Source organism: Leptosomus discolor, chromosome 3 (genome assembly GCF_034619465.1).
Source record: "Leptosomus discolor isolate bLepDis1 chromosome 3, bLepDis1.hap2, whole genome shotgun sequence".
Classification (NCBI taxonomy): Eukaryota; Metazoa; Chordata; class Aves; order Leptosomiformes; family Leptosomidae; genus Leptosomus; species Leptosomus discolor.
This window is the reverse complement of record NC_141393.1, coordinates 41,021,756-41,037,576: the sequence shown is the minus strand read 5'-3', so window position 1 is coordinate 41,037,576 and position 15,821 is coordinate 41,021,756. Positions and strand designations below refer to the sequence as shown.

Genomic DNA, 15,821 nt, shown 5'->3' with positions numbered 1-15,821 from the left:
TGCCCCTGCTGTTTGGAAGCCCTTCTCTTAAAGGCAAACAAATTGGAAACAAAACCAATCTCCTGTAAACCAGGTGTGTCATGAACAATCCTATTCTCTAAATAAGCAAGTGTTAATGTCTCTAAATATACATAGTAGTGGAACTCCAATGTCTTTAAGATAATTATCTGTTCCCTTTTCTGTCCCTTGCTTTTGAAGACATACTTAATCTCATCAGTCCCATTTGGCTCGTGGTTATGCTAGCCAAACTTGGAAACAGTGACTCATTTTTTCAAGTTTCCCCATTGAGATGGTAAGAGAACTGTTATACCAAAAATTCTGAGCCAAGATAAGTTACTGAGGGAACAGAGGGTCAATTGTCTGCAAAGTTACCTTCTGTCATCAGGCACTATGTTTGAGCTTCTCTGTCTGTCACCCTGGAGAGGTGTAAAAACCAGAAAAAACATTGAAATCGGGGAGATTATCATAAAAATAAGATGCAGTAGATTTTAGCAAAGGATTTCTTAAAAGAATTCACTTAAGTCTGGAATGCAAAGATTGAGAAGAGTAAATAAGTCTCACCCTACACCTAACCCTGTCCCTGGTGAAAGTCTGAGGTTGCCTGCAGATAGACCTGTAAAAGTATCGGGTTTCAAATGCTCTGAAAAGAGGGGGCATAATGATACAATACAGAGAAATGGACAAGACAGATCAGTGGAGATTTGTTTCAGATGACAAAAAGGAAATGCCTTTCTTATTAGAGACCTTGAATTCCAGATATGGATTTTTTCATTGCAATTATCTGTAAAAATGAGAACAAATTCTAAAAATGATTGGGACTGTCAGGCCAAATTTACACTGGTAAATTGAAAACTCCTAGAGAAGTTCCTGAGCACTGAGACACACTAGCATGGGAATGGTGCACATCTACACTACTAAATTCTTCTAATGACCAAAACTACCTGGCTGCCTACAAATTGCTTTTTGGAAATGGTTTCTGGGATGTTCTAACTTTCAAACCATACCCATGACATTTTGCCAGTGTGCTAGCTACAACTATCAAAATCATGTCAGAATGTATTGCTCATTTCTAGCGTAAATGATTGCATTCCTGTTTCCAGTTCTATTTAGTTTATTAGCATCCCAGAATCTCTGCTTTCAGTACATACAGAACAACTTAACCGTTTATTTAAGAAAACGGAAATCAGTACAGGAAGAAACGTGCTCAGTGTCAGAGATAGAATCCAATTATTTTTCCTGAAGCAATGACTTTTACTTAGAAACGGAGATGATCTGTTTTCCAATATTGCCTCCATTCATCATGGACTGGAAAGCGGCTTCAAGAGAAATAAGGAAAGAAGTTAGTGCCAAGTAACTTTTAAAAAAGGAAAAAAAACAACCCAAAGGGTAGAAGCAAATGTGTTAAACAGCTCCCCAAAAAGGAGAGATCACATTTTGGACCTAAACTTATTTATCCTTAATGGCATGCTAAATTAAGAAGAAAAAGAAGAAAGCTAGCCTGGAATAAACTGTGAAGGGCAGTTTTGTGTAATAATTAAAACCCCTGATTCGTAGCAAATGTTTGCTTCTACACAAGTTAACGATTACATTTGCTGCTTTTGTGATATGCCATACAAATACCAAACAGAGAGACAAGGTGTCACTGGAGAGCCCACAAATGCTGTGGGTTTCACAAACCTCTGGGAAAGGAAAAGGTTTAAAAATACTCTGTGTAGTACAATAGATACAAGAAGCTGGTGCAAAAGAATAGATATTTGAGTAAACAAAGTATGAAATATGCCTGCCACATTTGATCAAATTCCTTCAAAATAGGCATGTATACCAGTAAGTAGCAACAACTAGAATACATTTAAATCTGTAAGATTTGGCTATCGCTTAATTCTACTAGTTTCCAGTCTTGTAGGACCAAAGACTAAATGGACTAAATCATACTCTTCCCTGTTACTTGAAAGGGAAGCATTCTTACAGCACGTCTTGAATCACCTGGCTCTCTAGCTTTGTCTCACTGGAGTCACAAGACCCCCTTCATGTTCATATTTTCTTTGTTACATGTTTTTTGAACAGGCTACAGGCTATTTTGCCGCTTTAAAAGAAATTATTTTTTACTTGGTTTAGCAATCTCTAATGTGCTCTCCCCTTTCTTGTGTGTACTTTTCAATTTATTTTTTGTTAGCAAATCCAGTAACAAGCACTGTTAGATATTGGCTTTTTTAAAGTATCAGTTCAAGGTTTCCAAAATACCACTTTCTTACACAGAAGGTCTAAGAAATGGGCAGCACTTTAAATCTGTAAGATCAGCATGATTATCATCAGCTGCTAAGGTAGCAGTTTAACAATTAATTCCCCCCAACAGTAAAACATAAAACCAATCTCAAAATTCATATTCATTTTTTTAACATAAAATAATCTTCTCACAGAACATTTTAATACCTTGTGAAAAAATACGTATTATAACATAAAAATCATGTTTTAGCTAAAATACAAAAATCTGAATTGGCAAATGAAACAAAGGAGTACTTAACCTCTACTATAATTGTATTTAATCAGATTATTATTCTTAGAAAATGACATAAAAAATCTTACCACCAATGTTTGCTAAGCCTTCTATCACGGTCTCTCTGACCTGTCAATGCAAACAAGTCCTTTTAGCTTTCTTCAAACAAGATCAACATTTCTTAGAAATGTGCCATGAAACTGCCACAGAAACTACCGAAATCTAAAGAATTTTCCTGCTCCAATGGACAGCGCTCTGTTTGGGCCAGATTCTTTCATCAAGAGAGGAGTGAATACTTTCTGATAAGCATGTAGGCAACTGAACTGGAACATCCCTGCACCTGCCACAAATTCACATCTCAGGATTTTCCCAGGAAAATTTACTGATCAGCTGAAGAATCAAAAACTAATTTAGACAGACCTCACAGGGAAGGGATGGATAAAGCATCTACACATGTATTGGGTTTGCATGGCAAGGTTTTGGTAGCGGGGAGGCTACAGGGATGGCTTCTGTGAGAAGCTGCTAGAAGCTTCCCCGATGTCCAATACAGCCAATGCCAGACGGCTCCAAGACAGACCCACCGCTGGCCAACGCCGAGCCCATCAGTGATGGTGGTAGTGCCTCTGGGGTAACGTGTTTAAGAAGGGGGAAAAAATTACTGCACAGGAGCAATTGCAGCTGGAGAAAGGAGTGAGAATATGTGAGAGAAACAACTCTGCAGACACCCAGGCTGATGAAGAAGGAGGGGGAGGAGGTGCTCCAGGGACCAGAGCAGAGATTCCCCTGCAGCCTATGGTGAAGACTATGGTGAGGCAGGCTGTCCCCCTGCAGCCTGTGGAGATCCACAGTGGAGTAGGTGTCTGCCTGCAGCCCATGGAGGACCCCACGCTGGAACAGGTGGAGGCCTGAAGGAGGCTGTGACCCTGTGGGGAAGCCCATGCTGGAGCAGGCTCCTGGCAAGACCTGTGGACATGTGGAGACAGAGGAGCCCAGGCTGGAGCAGGTTTGCTGGCAGCACTTGTGACCCCATGGGGGACCCATGCTAGAGCAGCCTGTTCCTGAAGGACTGCACCCCGTGGAAGGGACCCATGCTGGAGCAGTTCATGAAGAACTGTAGCCCGTGGGAAGGACTCACACTGGAGAAGCTCATGGAGGACTGTCTCCCATGGGAGGGACCCCACGTTGGAGCAGGGGAAGAGTGTGAGGAGTCCTCCCCCTGAGGAGGAAGTAGCAGCAGAGACAACGTGCGATGAACTGACCGCAACCCCCATTACCCGTCCCTCTGTGCCGCGCAGGGAGAGGAGGTGGATAAATCAGGAATAAAGTTAAGCCCAGGAAGAAGGGAGGGGTGAGGGGAAGGTGTTTTTAAGATTTGGGTTTATTTCTCATTACCTTCTCTGATTTGATTGGTAATAAATTTAAATTAATTTCCCCAAATTGAGTCTGGTCCATGACAGTAATTGCTGAGTGATCTCGCTGTCCTTATCTCGACCCACGAGCCTTCCATTACATTTTCTCTCCCCTGTCCAGCTGAGGAGGTGGAGTGAAAGAGCAGCTTTGGTGGGCAACTGGCATCCAGCCAGGGTCAACCCACCACAACCCATCACAAAATAATAAATGGTTAATATAAAGCTTGAAACAAAATTTCACACAAGATCCCTAAAAGCGTTCAGGAGACTAACTAATCGGGTATTTGAAAGTACATCTTTTTGAAGGTTTGATCTCTTAAGTAAAAAAGCACTTGCACCATATGCTGCAAGAAAGAAAACAGACACCAGCAGCGTGTAATTGAAAAGTCTGTGATAGTACAGTCACACCACCCTCAGCAGATACCTACTAGAACAGTGCTACCTAATAAGCTTTCAATTATATTTACACATACTTAAGAAAATGGGGCTTTGAGCAACCTGGTCTAGTGGAAGGTGTCCCTGTCCATGGCAGGGGGGTTGGAATGCAATAATTTTAAGGTCCCTTCCAACCCAAACTGTTCTATGATTCTATGAAAGCCTGTTCAATTCTGAGGCATAATAAGAGTCAGCAGCAAAGAAATCAGACTTCTTGTAGTCAGACCATGATCTGAGGAGATAGTATCACAGGCCATAGATTAAATGTAGAAGTTCTTACCTTCAGTTTACCCTCTTGGATCCACTGACAGAGCTGTAATATACTAGCTTCTTCTTTGTCCATATAGTTCAACACTAAGAATCTTTCCCTGTGAAAGAAAAGAATGAGCCTTGATTTAAGAAATGCTGGTGAGCACATTTTGAAATCTTTACAAATCTTTTCAGAAAACAGCATTATTGAAACTGAAGGATTATGAGTACTAATTACAACGAGACATAGCTCAGAGCTTTGCCAGCTTGTTGAGACAGCTCCCTGCAGCGGGAGCTTGACAGTAACATTGGTCTTAAGACAAGTAATTCTGTTCAAGTACCAGAGAGAAGAGTAATAAAAATCAAGTAGTATCGCCAGAATAAGCAAATGTAAATAAAATGTGAGCAAACTCCCATTCTTTTTTACTTTTTTTTTTGTAGGAGGGAGAATAATTAATGGACCTGCAACTAGATGCTGAGTGTAAGTTAACTCTCAGGCTCCCCAAAATTTTGCATATCCTGCTGTCACAGCTGTCCATAGCAATCAAGAGAAACTGAAATTATCATCAAAAATTGTAATTACTTGTAGCAACGTACTGACTAAATTCTCCATTGCCTTCTTCTATGCATGGTGTATTTTAGTATTTCTATCAATTTTTAAAAGTGCAGAACCCAGTAATATGCACAAGAAAATAATTTTAATTAGAAGAAGTCAATCCATTTCCACAGAAATCAAAAGTCTCCCCAACTTTCTGCAATGCAATGAATGAAAAATCTCCTAAGACTTTGCTCTTAATCTCTGCCTTAGCTCCACCTGAATCTTGACAGGAGATTCAGCAATTCCCAGAGCAGTAACAAAGATCAATATTTTCCCTGTATATATCTGCCACAGCTACAGTCCCATTATCTAATAAAACCCCAAATACTAAAAATGTAATTTCAATATAACCACTGCTGCATCCTTACTTTAAAAATATTTTCCCTCTGCCTGAACTACTACACTTGGAGAGAAGGCACTCTGCAAAACATCTGAGAACAGAACCATGGCAACACCCTCCCTCATACTGAAGAACCTTTCAGAGACTCCAGGACTAAATCAAGCAACCACAAACTGCATAACAACAGACAACTATACTAACACGTAACAACATCCTTTCCCATTTTTTATGCTGATACAGACAAATGTAAGAGAAAGGATTTACTGATTGTGATTATAGTTTCCTTTTTTAGTATTGCAACAGTCTGTTCTGATTACATGTGCTCATTGCAAATTTACAGACTACCTTCTGAACATCAGAGTCACAACATCACGTGCACAGTCTACCCAGAACCTGGTCACAAGTTCTGAAGGAGAAATGTACCTTGTGATATTCCTTTCTTTCTGTATTTTTTCTATGTCAGGAGGCAGCGGAGGAGGATAAGGCACATCTTTGTTATACTGAGAAATCTGTCCACACAGGATGATATGGCTGTTCTGATTCATCTGTTTGGGACAGAACAAAGTGAGAAAAATTACATTCCTTGGTCTCAGAAACAAAATTTTCCAGAGATGCAATAGATTATATTGCAAAATGTTCACATGGCTATCCTTATTTAGAGCCACATTGCCTAGAAAGAAGTGCAAGAATTGCAGGCAGTCTATTCAACATATGACAATATCCAAATAGATGAACACAGGGCAATAGTGAAAAAAACAAAGGCTATACAGCCTACATCTAATTTTAAAAGGCCTTAAATGCAAGGAATATAAGAAATTATCTTACTGTGTGCCCTTTTTATAAGGAGGAGAGGGGTAATAGGACAAAGAAGTTTGATACAGCTGTGATTTAGAGCTCCCAAAGAAGGCACTGCCACCACAGCCTCCCCGCCACGAGACAGAGTAGTTTCACATTAACAATGAAGAGGGCTGATCAAGAGTCTTTATGGAGGCCCAGCAGAGCTTTTGTGAAGCCAGAAAACCAAAGGTGACAAAATACACTGGCAGACAAAGGTTTTTAGAATATTACCATGACTCCTGGCCAAAGAAGCGAGAGATGAGAAGCAGAAATTGTGTTTCTATTACTGCAGGGCTAATGTCTAAATGACAGACACTGACTTCAAATATCTGACTTCTCCTCAAGACCAGGATCCGCACCTGGATTAGATCAATGAAGTGGAAAGCCTGCTCTGCCGTATTGCAGGCTGGTCTCCGGTATGAATTAATTCAAAGCTGGGCATGCAGACATTGGAGAATGACTAGAATAATCCAACAGCTGGTGTAATCACCTGACTTATAACTGTATCACTGATGTCTCCACCAACATTGTCAAAGTAAACATCCACACCGCCTGGGCAGAGTTCACGTAGCTGCTCTGCCACACCCCCCTTCTTGTAATTGATAGCAGCATCAAACCCCATTTCTTGGACCAATATGGAGCACTTTTCATCAGTGCCAGCGATCCCCACCACTCTAGAGCAGCCCTCCAGACGGCCAATCTGCAGGTACACAGTGAAAATAAGAGAAAACCAAAAAAATCCAAATGATAAAGAGAAGTTTGATCATTCATCTGCACAAAGGTACTAGTGGGAGGAAGGGGGCCTTAGGGGGTGCAACAGTTCTTCCCCACCCCACCAAACCCCAGGCAGCAAAGCTCAGTGCCTGCTCCCATTTCATGTGACACAATTGCCTCTTGTCACTCCCTCCTCACACCCAGAGAAGGGGCAGGTACAATCGAAACCTGCCATCTTTCCAAACTCACTGGCTGCAGGAGGTTTAGTCTGTGGAGTCACCAACATCTGGCAGTACTGAAGAGCCAAATATAGTATAAAATCACCACCTGTCAGGTACCTTAACATAGCCAATAAAAGGCCATAAAGATTGGGCAATAATTGATTTAAACACATTCTTCTTAGATTTGCTTATGCATTGTTTCTTCATAGCTCCTCTTTATCAGTAAGTCTTAAGCTTGCTTAATATCTATTGTGTTTGTGTTTTTATACATATGTGTGTGTGTGCCCATATATATATATTTGTAGATATGCACATAGACACAAACACACTGCAACAGGTTTTGCAAAGCTGAGGACGATAAAAGGGATGCAATTCTAGAAACACAAAGGATGTCATGGGATGGAACACGAAGAAGTGTTTACTACATTTTTTTGCTGACTATTTTCTAACAGTGAAAAAAAATGAAAGTCACCAGTCAACTCAAAGACTGTGTTCAAATGGCAGACCACTGTATAAATATACAGTAAATACATGTACTTATATCATCTACTTTATTTATGCTAGTGACAGGTAATTCCCTTGGGCCATTTACTCCTACCTCAGTTTCATGAAACTGAAGTTTCAGACCTAAAATCTTTCTCAGTGAGCGCATAAGCCAAATCTGTGAAACTGGCCCTTGCCATGGAGTTATACTTGCTCACATTTACAACAATTTTATCCATACGTTTACTAACCAGCATGTTTCAGAAGATAAACTTGGTAACAGTATGCTTACATGTCTCCAGCCTACCTACCTGGCCAGCCAACGAGCCGCAGGCACCGGCTGCTCCGCTCACCACCATTGTCTGATTTGCACCCGCAGCCACGTGTCCTTTCTCCCTTACACCTAACAGGGCCGTCAGTCCTGTGATGCCAGCCACTCCGAGAAAGTAGGAAAGGTGCCCATTTACAAGTTCTGGGACAAGCTACGAAACAGAAACACACGGTGGTGGTCATTTCTTTTTAAGGTGAGGTTTTGCTCTTTGCTATTTGATTGTCTGAGGATAGTAGAATAACTTGGGATATTTACCAGGCAAGGTACAAGCGGTAGGGACAAGCTAGCTATAAACTATCTCTACAGTAATCACAAGTTCATACAAAATGAAAGAAAGATTATATTTCCATAGTTTTAGAAAAGGTTTTTAAACAAAGTCACTCATAAAAACTTAAATTATGGAAGTGTCAAAAAAGAGTTGGGAGATAAGACATTTCCAGCAATGGAGAACTACTCCTTTGTTAGCAGAAAGGATATAATAGCACTGTTTTATCAAATATTGTGATTGCAGATCAGTGGCAATGGGTCCTAAAGGAAGAAGTTTACGGGAAAGTATACATGCTTAAATGACAATAATTTTCTGTGTTACATAAGGATGATCCACACAATATCCCTAAGGCACTGTCACCACTCCATTTTCAACTTAATATTGAATACCCTTTCTTCTGTGGATGTAAAGTCTCAAGTACAAGCTTTCGCTAACACAGTGAAATAAATTTAATTAAATCTGTCTAAAGCCTTTTATGTGTTATGACTACACTCTCAGGGATCAGGAGTTCTACTACAATTAGACTAACAGAATAGAAGCAGCTTCAGGGAAATTTATTAAAAATCCATCAATTTAAATAAATAAATAACAATAATAAAATAATAAAAATGTCTGGTAACCAACAAAAGAATTAACATTTTTCTTTGTTAAGAAAAGATAGACAGCAATTGTACAGATTTTGCCACCTGTGAGTTGATCTGCCTTTTGAGAACTGGTTCCTCCAATACTGTTGGCTTCTTTTTGACTAAGAAATAGTATCAATAGCCACTATTAAAGAGAAAAAAAAAAAAAAAAAAACAGGTTTAGGAAAAGAAAATAGTGATAAACTGGGTTTTGCATTTGCATTACCTTTTGTAGCAAACTTCCATCTAGAATGGCCACTGTCTGCCAGGGCCAATTGAAGGAAGTCACAAAGTCTCCTTTAGCGAGGTTATCATGCTTGCTCTCCTCCACAACCCCAATGCCCCCACCATCAGCAACTTCAGACAGCTGCCAGGGCAGGAGGTAATCTGCGCCAGTATCCTCATTCATCCGGCAGCGCTGAAAGAGAAGACTGTAATGATAGGCTCTGGTGGCACACATGGCTTGTTTATATGAGTTCAAGTGAAGTTGAGACATGTTTAAAACTTCACACAGAAAGGGCTACCCACAAATCTCTCAATACGCACCAAATATTAATCATCTTTTCTTAGAGCCCTCTTTCCCATCGTTTGCTTAGCACAAAAGGACCATTCTGATCTCCAGCAATGTTACCAAAGCCAACACGTTCTACAGACGCTCTCTCAAAGTCAGCCATGCAACCAAAGGCAACTGGCTTGGGTCTGACGAGAATCCTATAAATGCCATTCCTTAACTGGATGAACCACAGAAATGCAGGATTGAAAAAAACACCCACGAGTCATTTATGGTCCATGCCTATGCATGCAAGAACAGTCAAATATATGAAGACCATCCCTGACAGAGATCTGTTTAATGAAATGTCTTGAAACCCAAAGTCTTTCCTTTATATCCCCCTCCTGTAGCCTGAATTAGTACTTCAGGATTCTTAAACTTTTCCTTAATTCCCAAGCTAAACCTACTTGCCGGAAATGAAGACTGCTTCTTTTCTACCATCTCCATCTATGCAGGGAAAAAATTATTAGAATTCTCTTTAGAGCAAACTTTTACATACTAGCAGACTGAGTCTTCCTGCTTCTCCTCCTACCTTCACTTTCATTTCAGCCCACAACTCTCCTAACCACATGATTTCTACAGTTTTGCAGAATTAGGTGCAAGTGCTGGTTATGGCTTCATTCACTAATCCTCTCTCTGTTTCCACTGTTTACAAAGTATTGACACATTTTTGTCCTGCCATCACGCACTTAAGGAGAAAATATGACTTTCATCTGTAAACAAAACTGGTAAGAGCTAAATAACATTTAACTTGAATCATGTAAATGTTTTGTCTAGAATTTTTTGCCTGATCATGTCCCTCTTGTTTCATCACGAAATATTCTTCCTCCTCTACTCACACTCCCCTCAACTGAAAAATACTTCCTCCTATGGCAAAAAAAAAAAAGTTCAAAAATGTATATTAAAAAGGCATGGTCCAGAAAAAGACGAAACAAACAAATCTGTAATGGTATACCAGGGCTCACAGTCTCTTCCTGGTCCTATAAAGTCATATTCCTATATATATATCACAGGCACCTTAATGTCAAATTCCTTCCCAATTTAACTCCATCAGAATGAACAGAATTACTAACTTATACCAGAGAGACATTTGTCCTATAATTGCTAACTTTGGTGTTAAACATCATGACAGGTACAGAGTTGAAGACACTTTAAAAAACAAAGTCTGGCTTAGCTTTAAGTCCATCACCTACCATGTAAGGGTCTACAGAGAGGTAAAGGGTTCTGACACGTACTTGTCCCCCTTGGATTGTATCTGCTATTGTACTTTGTTCCAGTCGGAAGTTTTCAGCCACTGGCGCTCCATTCTTACCTAGAATTATTTTAAAACCAAACAAACACATGAATCAATATAGAGCTTCCCTTAATCAATATGGGGAGGTGTTTTTTTTAAGGTAGTCCTTTTTAGAGTAAGTTAGGCTGTATCTTTACTCAGGTGGAAAACTACCGGTCAACTTTCACATTTTGTGAAAGATTTAAATGGGTGCAGTGCCACCATCCAAACTAAAGACCCACTGATCTGTCAGCTTATGCCTACCTGGGCCAGCACCAGGCACTTGCTCTGACTGACAGTCTCCATGTGTTCGCTACACATAATTTTTATGAACAATTAGGGCAAATTAAACAAAAAGGGGGCTGTTCCCATTCTCAAAAAATGGTTCTAAATACCCTGCTGAAAAGCCCCTAACTTTCAAAACAAAGACATGCATTGGGACTTCTCTCACATGACAAAACTATTTTGTCAATAGCAAATGGCCATAAATTTTAACCAGTTAAGTTTTAAACTCTCACCTTTCAGCCTCTTCTGACTCAGTGAGATGGGGGCAATACAGACCATTGCCACCACACGTGCTTATGCTGCAACAGCATCCCTTTGCAGCTACAGATAGACCTCCTTAAATTAAAGCTTCCCAGAAACACCTATAAAACCAAGAGCCCCAGGACTGGAAACTTCCTCCTCAGGATGGTACCACATGCAGCAGATCAATCAGACTGACAATTGGAACCACTGGCACTAAAAGGAGAGAGCCAGACACCCGTGTATGTTTTAAGTCAGAGTGGTCAGGCAACTACAGAAGACTACTGCTGTAACATTTGATTTACATTAGGAAAGACTTATTTGCAGGTCACATAGTAGTTCTAACCTCTTAGGACTCTTTTGGCATTGAGCAGCATACAATACTCCCCCAAAAACTTAATGCACACATGCACTTCTTCTACAGTAGACAATTTATAAACTTTATATAAATTTATAAATCTTCACAAGATTGTGCTGACATCCATAACAAAGCAAATGTGTAAGCAAGGAAGTAAACAAATCCTCAAAGGTGTAAATTTAAAAAACAAAACTTTGAAACATGGCAGGAATAAAAGACTCAGTATTTACTAAAGGCAAACAAAACCAAACAGTAACAAAATTCTTTTAGTCATCTCTTAAAATGCAAAAAGAACAAATCTCAGAACTAAAAAGCAATGCCTGCTGATCTTTCTTCACTTTGAGTCCCTACTCTTAGGGTTTTCCCATATATTATGCACTAACCCTTTTTTTCTCACCCAAGAGTCTAGAAATCTGTACATACAGATTAAACAAAGACACTTCACAATTAACTTTATTTATTGCTGCATGTAATATCAAGATATATAAATGTCAGTATCTTAAGTTAGTGTCTGTTTCTACCCTCATCATTTTGGAGCATTAGGCAACCATAACAAACACTTTGCTCCTTTACTGGAGAGAAATACATACCAGGCCGTGAATTCAGCACTACTCTCTGTATAATCATCCCTGCTTTTGCAGCAATCTCGCACTGGACTTCTACAAAGAAAAACAATTTTTGAAGGACTGAAACATAAATTTTCTTGAAAAAGAACATGGAGCCAAGTACTTGGTAATTTAGAAACTGGGCATGGAATATGGGCCTCACCAACTTCAGTATCCATGCCCAAGAGTCATATACCACAACCTCAAATGTAAAATAAACAAACTTCTGAACAAAGTTTCCCTGTTTATCTTGTTAAAGCCACGATTTTATACAATGTCACAGTAGCACCTTCTGGAAAGACTGAAAATTATAATGTACCATGCTCCTTGTAAGAGCATCACTCCCATTACCACGTTGTAGGAGATGTGCTTGGTTTGCTTTCCTGTGCTGCCTGAGAACACTCTGTTCCCACCTAAAAGACACTGAAGCAGCTCTGCAGGCCTAAGTCAGGTGTAACTCGATAAATTTCTCCTTGAATTTCAGTAGTTTAAGAGAGCACTATAAATTCGTGTTCTTGCAACTGTGAGATGCCAAAGTGATTAACAGGGAATGAACCTGATGTAACAGGAGAAAAATCATGATCGTATATGCTTTCAGAGCTAATACAAAATAAAAATGTTCTTACTACTGTTCTCAGCTGAGTGCCATAAATAACCAACCTCCACAAGAACCAAGGACATTAAGGAATGAAATATGATAGCTTATGTCTTTGTCATAATATTTATTTTGCTGACAAGAGCAGCAAATTGGAGTGAAGCTAACTAGAGGAGCCTAGAAAGAGTACATCATCACCTTATCCAGCATCTTTATCTGTTGAACATTGCAAAACACAGAACCTTCTGTCTGTATTGTTATTACAGCACTCTCAGACCATCAAGAACTACAGCCCGGAGTGCTGAAAAACATAATTAAAATGTTACCATGAGAAAACGGGCATATCCCTGGCCCTTCCCTCTCCTCTAAAACTCACAAGTGACTCAAACCAAAAGTACAAAAGTTCATAGACCAGATAAAGGCTTAACATTTGATTGTGTTTGCACTTGAAAAGCTACTTATCAGGTGAAAATTATTCAAGAGTTAGTTTATTTTCAGTATTTCAACACCTAAAGGTGCTACAACAAAAACTACAAGAAATGGATCTCAAATGTGTCTTCACAACATCACAGCAGTGAAAAAGTAAGTGACCTGCACAGTTCTTTGGACAGAACAATATAGAACATCAGTTTAGAACAAAAGTAAAAAACCACCACACTGACGAAGTTACTAGTGATTGTTAAAAAAAAAAAAACAAACAAAAAACCCCAAAAAAGACCATTTAAAATAGAGGATTTAACAGTTAAAGAGAGAAACAAAAATCCACTTTTATACCCACACAGCTGATAAAATCTCTGGAATAAATATACTCATGTAAAATTCAAACAGGAAGGATAGCCTAAGATAAACTTTGGCAGATCTTGGGTTCAGCATCATACTCAGCTACAGACTTCCTGTGTGATCATGGGCACATCACTTTGTGCTTCTTTTATAAAAGATTTTTCAGAACAAAATTCCAAATTCCTCCTGGTAATATTTGCCTAACAAAATTATATTCAAGTGGTACAGCTGGTATCCCCAGAGCAATTATCTTGGCATTTGAGAATTTGTGCTAATTCAATAAGCATTTTATAAGCTGCCAGGCATGCCCAGTGCAATTTAAAAGGACAACCATACTCTAGTAAAACAATTTGCGCACATACAAAACTTGACTGAAGTTTATAACCACTAGTGAAACTCCTCTGTGCAGAAGTAGCGAGCTAAGAATGCAGTGAATATAAACCAAGAGCGATCTGACAGCTCACTTGAAAACTGGGCAAATCATTGCTCTATAGACTATTCATATTCTGTTCAAATCTACCCATGGCATTAAGGGTTCGATCCCCGGTTTATAAACTACACAGAGCAAGCAGAACCGCTATAAAGCCCACGCCTTACAGAAAGGCACACTGTCAAATCTGCCGACTCAGTTTTTGTTATCCTGGAACTAAACACCTGTGCAACGCAAACACAAAATCACAGTCTGAACAAGAAAAGAGATGATGAAAACCATTTCTGTTGTGCCTAATGCATACTTGAAATACCTGCTTTCTATGATAGTCCAGAGAAAAAAAGTAAGAGTTCTTTAAAGAAAAAAGCCAAAGATATTAACATATCACAAGAAAGAAAAAGCAATACAGAGTAGCACAGAAAGATGAGTAAAAAAAGTGGAAAAAGCATACAATGTAAATTTAGATTACTTCTTTGACTGCCTGACATTCTGAGAGAACAAAATGACTGTTGTTTTCCCAGGTCATTTTCACAGCTTTTGCTGAGAAGCCTGTGTACTAACTCAATTTGAAGATCTTCCAGGTACTGTGAGTGGGTGGACAGAAATGGAGGCTGGCAACTGAGCTGTCACTCACGCTGTGACAGCTGTCACAGTAAAACACAACATTGGAGATGGACATTTGCTTCTAAATATGACTGCCCTTACTCTGCAATGGAAGTCAGTAACACCAATTACACAAGCAAACGTTCACACTAATATCATACCATAGTAAGAAACGATTAAACTTTCCTCACATTATAAACAATACGGAAGTGACTGAGTGACTGAAGAAAATAAGTGCTTTTGAGTCTTTTTTTTTTTTTTTGAAGACCAACAGGAAGCAACATGCATTACTGGTTTTTAGCTTTTCCAAACAAAAATCATCCGAGTTGGTTTTACGCTTTAAATCAAACGGGAGTAAAAATTAACTGCAAGTTTTAATTCATGCCAAGATCACCTGACCCACCTGATGAGTACAGCAGGAGCATTAAAAAGCAGCACAACAGCAGTACTTTCAGGGGAGTCTCATGCACGTTTTAACCCAGTTTTATCCTTTCTCCCCTCACCTTTCTTTTACCATTTTAGCAGACACACACATGACAACTCCTTTTAAAAATGTTAAATAAATTCTTCGGCGCTAAGATGCCCGTTTGTTTGTCCTGGGCTTGGTTCCTAGAACTTCTTGTTTCTGAGACTGCCCCTAAGACGCTGTTTTCTGCTACATACACTTTCACCAAAACAATTCACCTGCTTCCAAATTGTTAGAGCCCATGCCAGGTGCAGTCCAGTAAAAAAAGGAAGAGCAGGTAGTTTACCCCTTCTGTATCAGCCCAGGCAGCATGGCGGAAGAAGGCAGTCAATCTAAAGTGAGGACAAGTACTACTGGCAGTCTTCTGAAACTGCAGTGCCAAAAATGGGTGGAACAAGGATCCTCAGAGGAAACTCAAAGAAAGAAATTACAAGGAAGAATGTCTCTGAATGAGGAACATGCAGGAAGGAAAGATGGGAAGGACTGGCACTAGGAATCAGTAAGAACAGAGAAACGTGGCAAGAATAGCAACTTAAAGGCCAGTAAAGCAGGGAAGAGAGAAAAAGAATGAGGAAAGACAACTGGAGAAACTGGGAATGATGAATGAGACTGAACCAAGCAAACCGAGATGGGA

At 39.6% G+C, this 15,821-nt stretch overlaps 1 protein-coding gene across 2 annotated transcripts; it reads right to left on the bottom strand.

The window, feature by feature from the left end:
- Positions 1 to 1,085: 1,085 nt before the first annotated feature.
- On the bottom strand, positions 1,086 to 15,430 carry PTGR2 (prostaglandin reductase 2). Of its 2 annotated transcripts, XM_009953813.2 has the most exons (10): positions 15,406 to 15,430; positions 12,299 to 12,367; positions 10,746 to 10,864; positions 9,229 to 9,420; positions 8,092 to 8,262; positions 6,853 to 7,062; positions 5,949 to 6,070; positions 4,619 to 4,706; positions 2,584 to 2,623; positions 1,086 to 1,316 (listed from the first exon to the last, which is right to left on the bottom strand). In XM_009953813.2, exons 1-10 carry the CDS (start codon positions 15,428 to 15,430, stop codon positions 1,252 to 1,254), a joined length of 1,101 nt encoding a protein of 366 aa, XP_009952115.2. In that variant the 3' UTR covers positions 1,086 to 1,251. The 2 variants fall into 2 exon arrangements, with proteins under 2 accessions (XP_009952115.2, XP_086318515.1); XM_086462389.1 differs by lacking the exons at positions 12,299 to 12,367; positions 15,406 to 15,430 and having other exon boundaries at positions 10,788 to 10,852.
- Between the last annotated feature and the right edge of the window lie 391 nt (positions 15,431 to 15,821).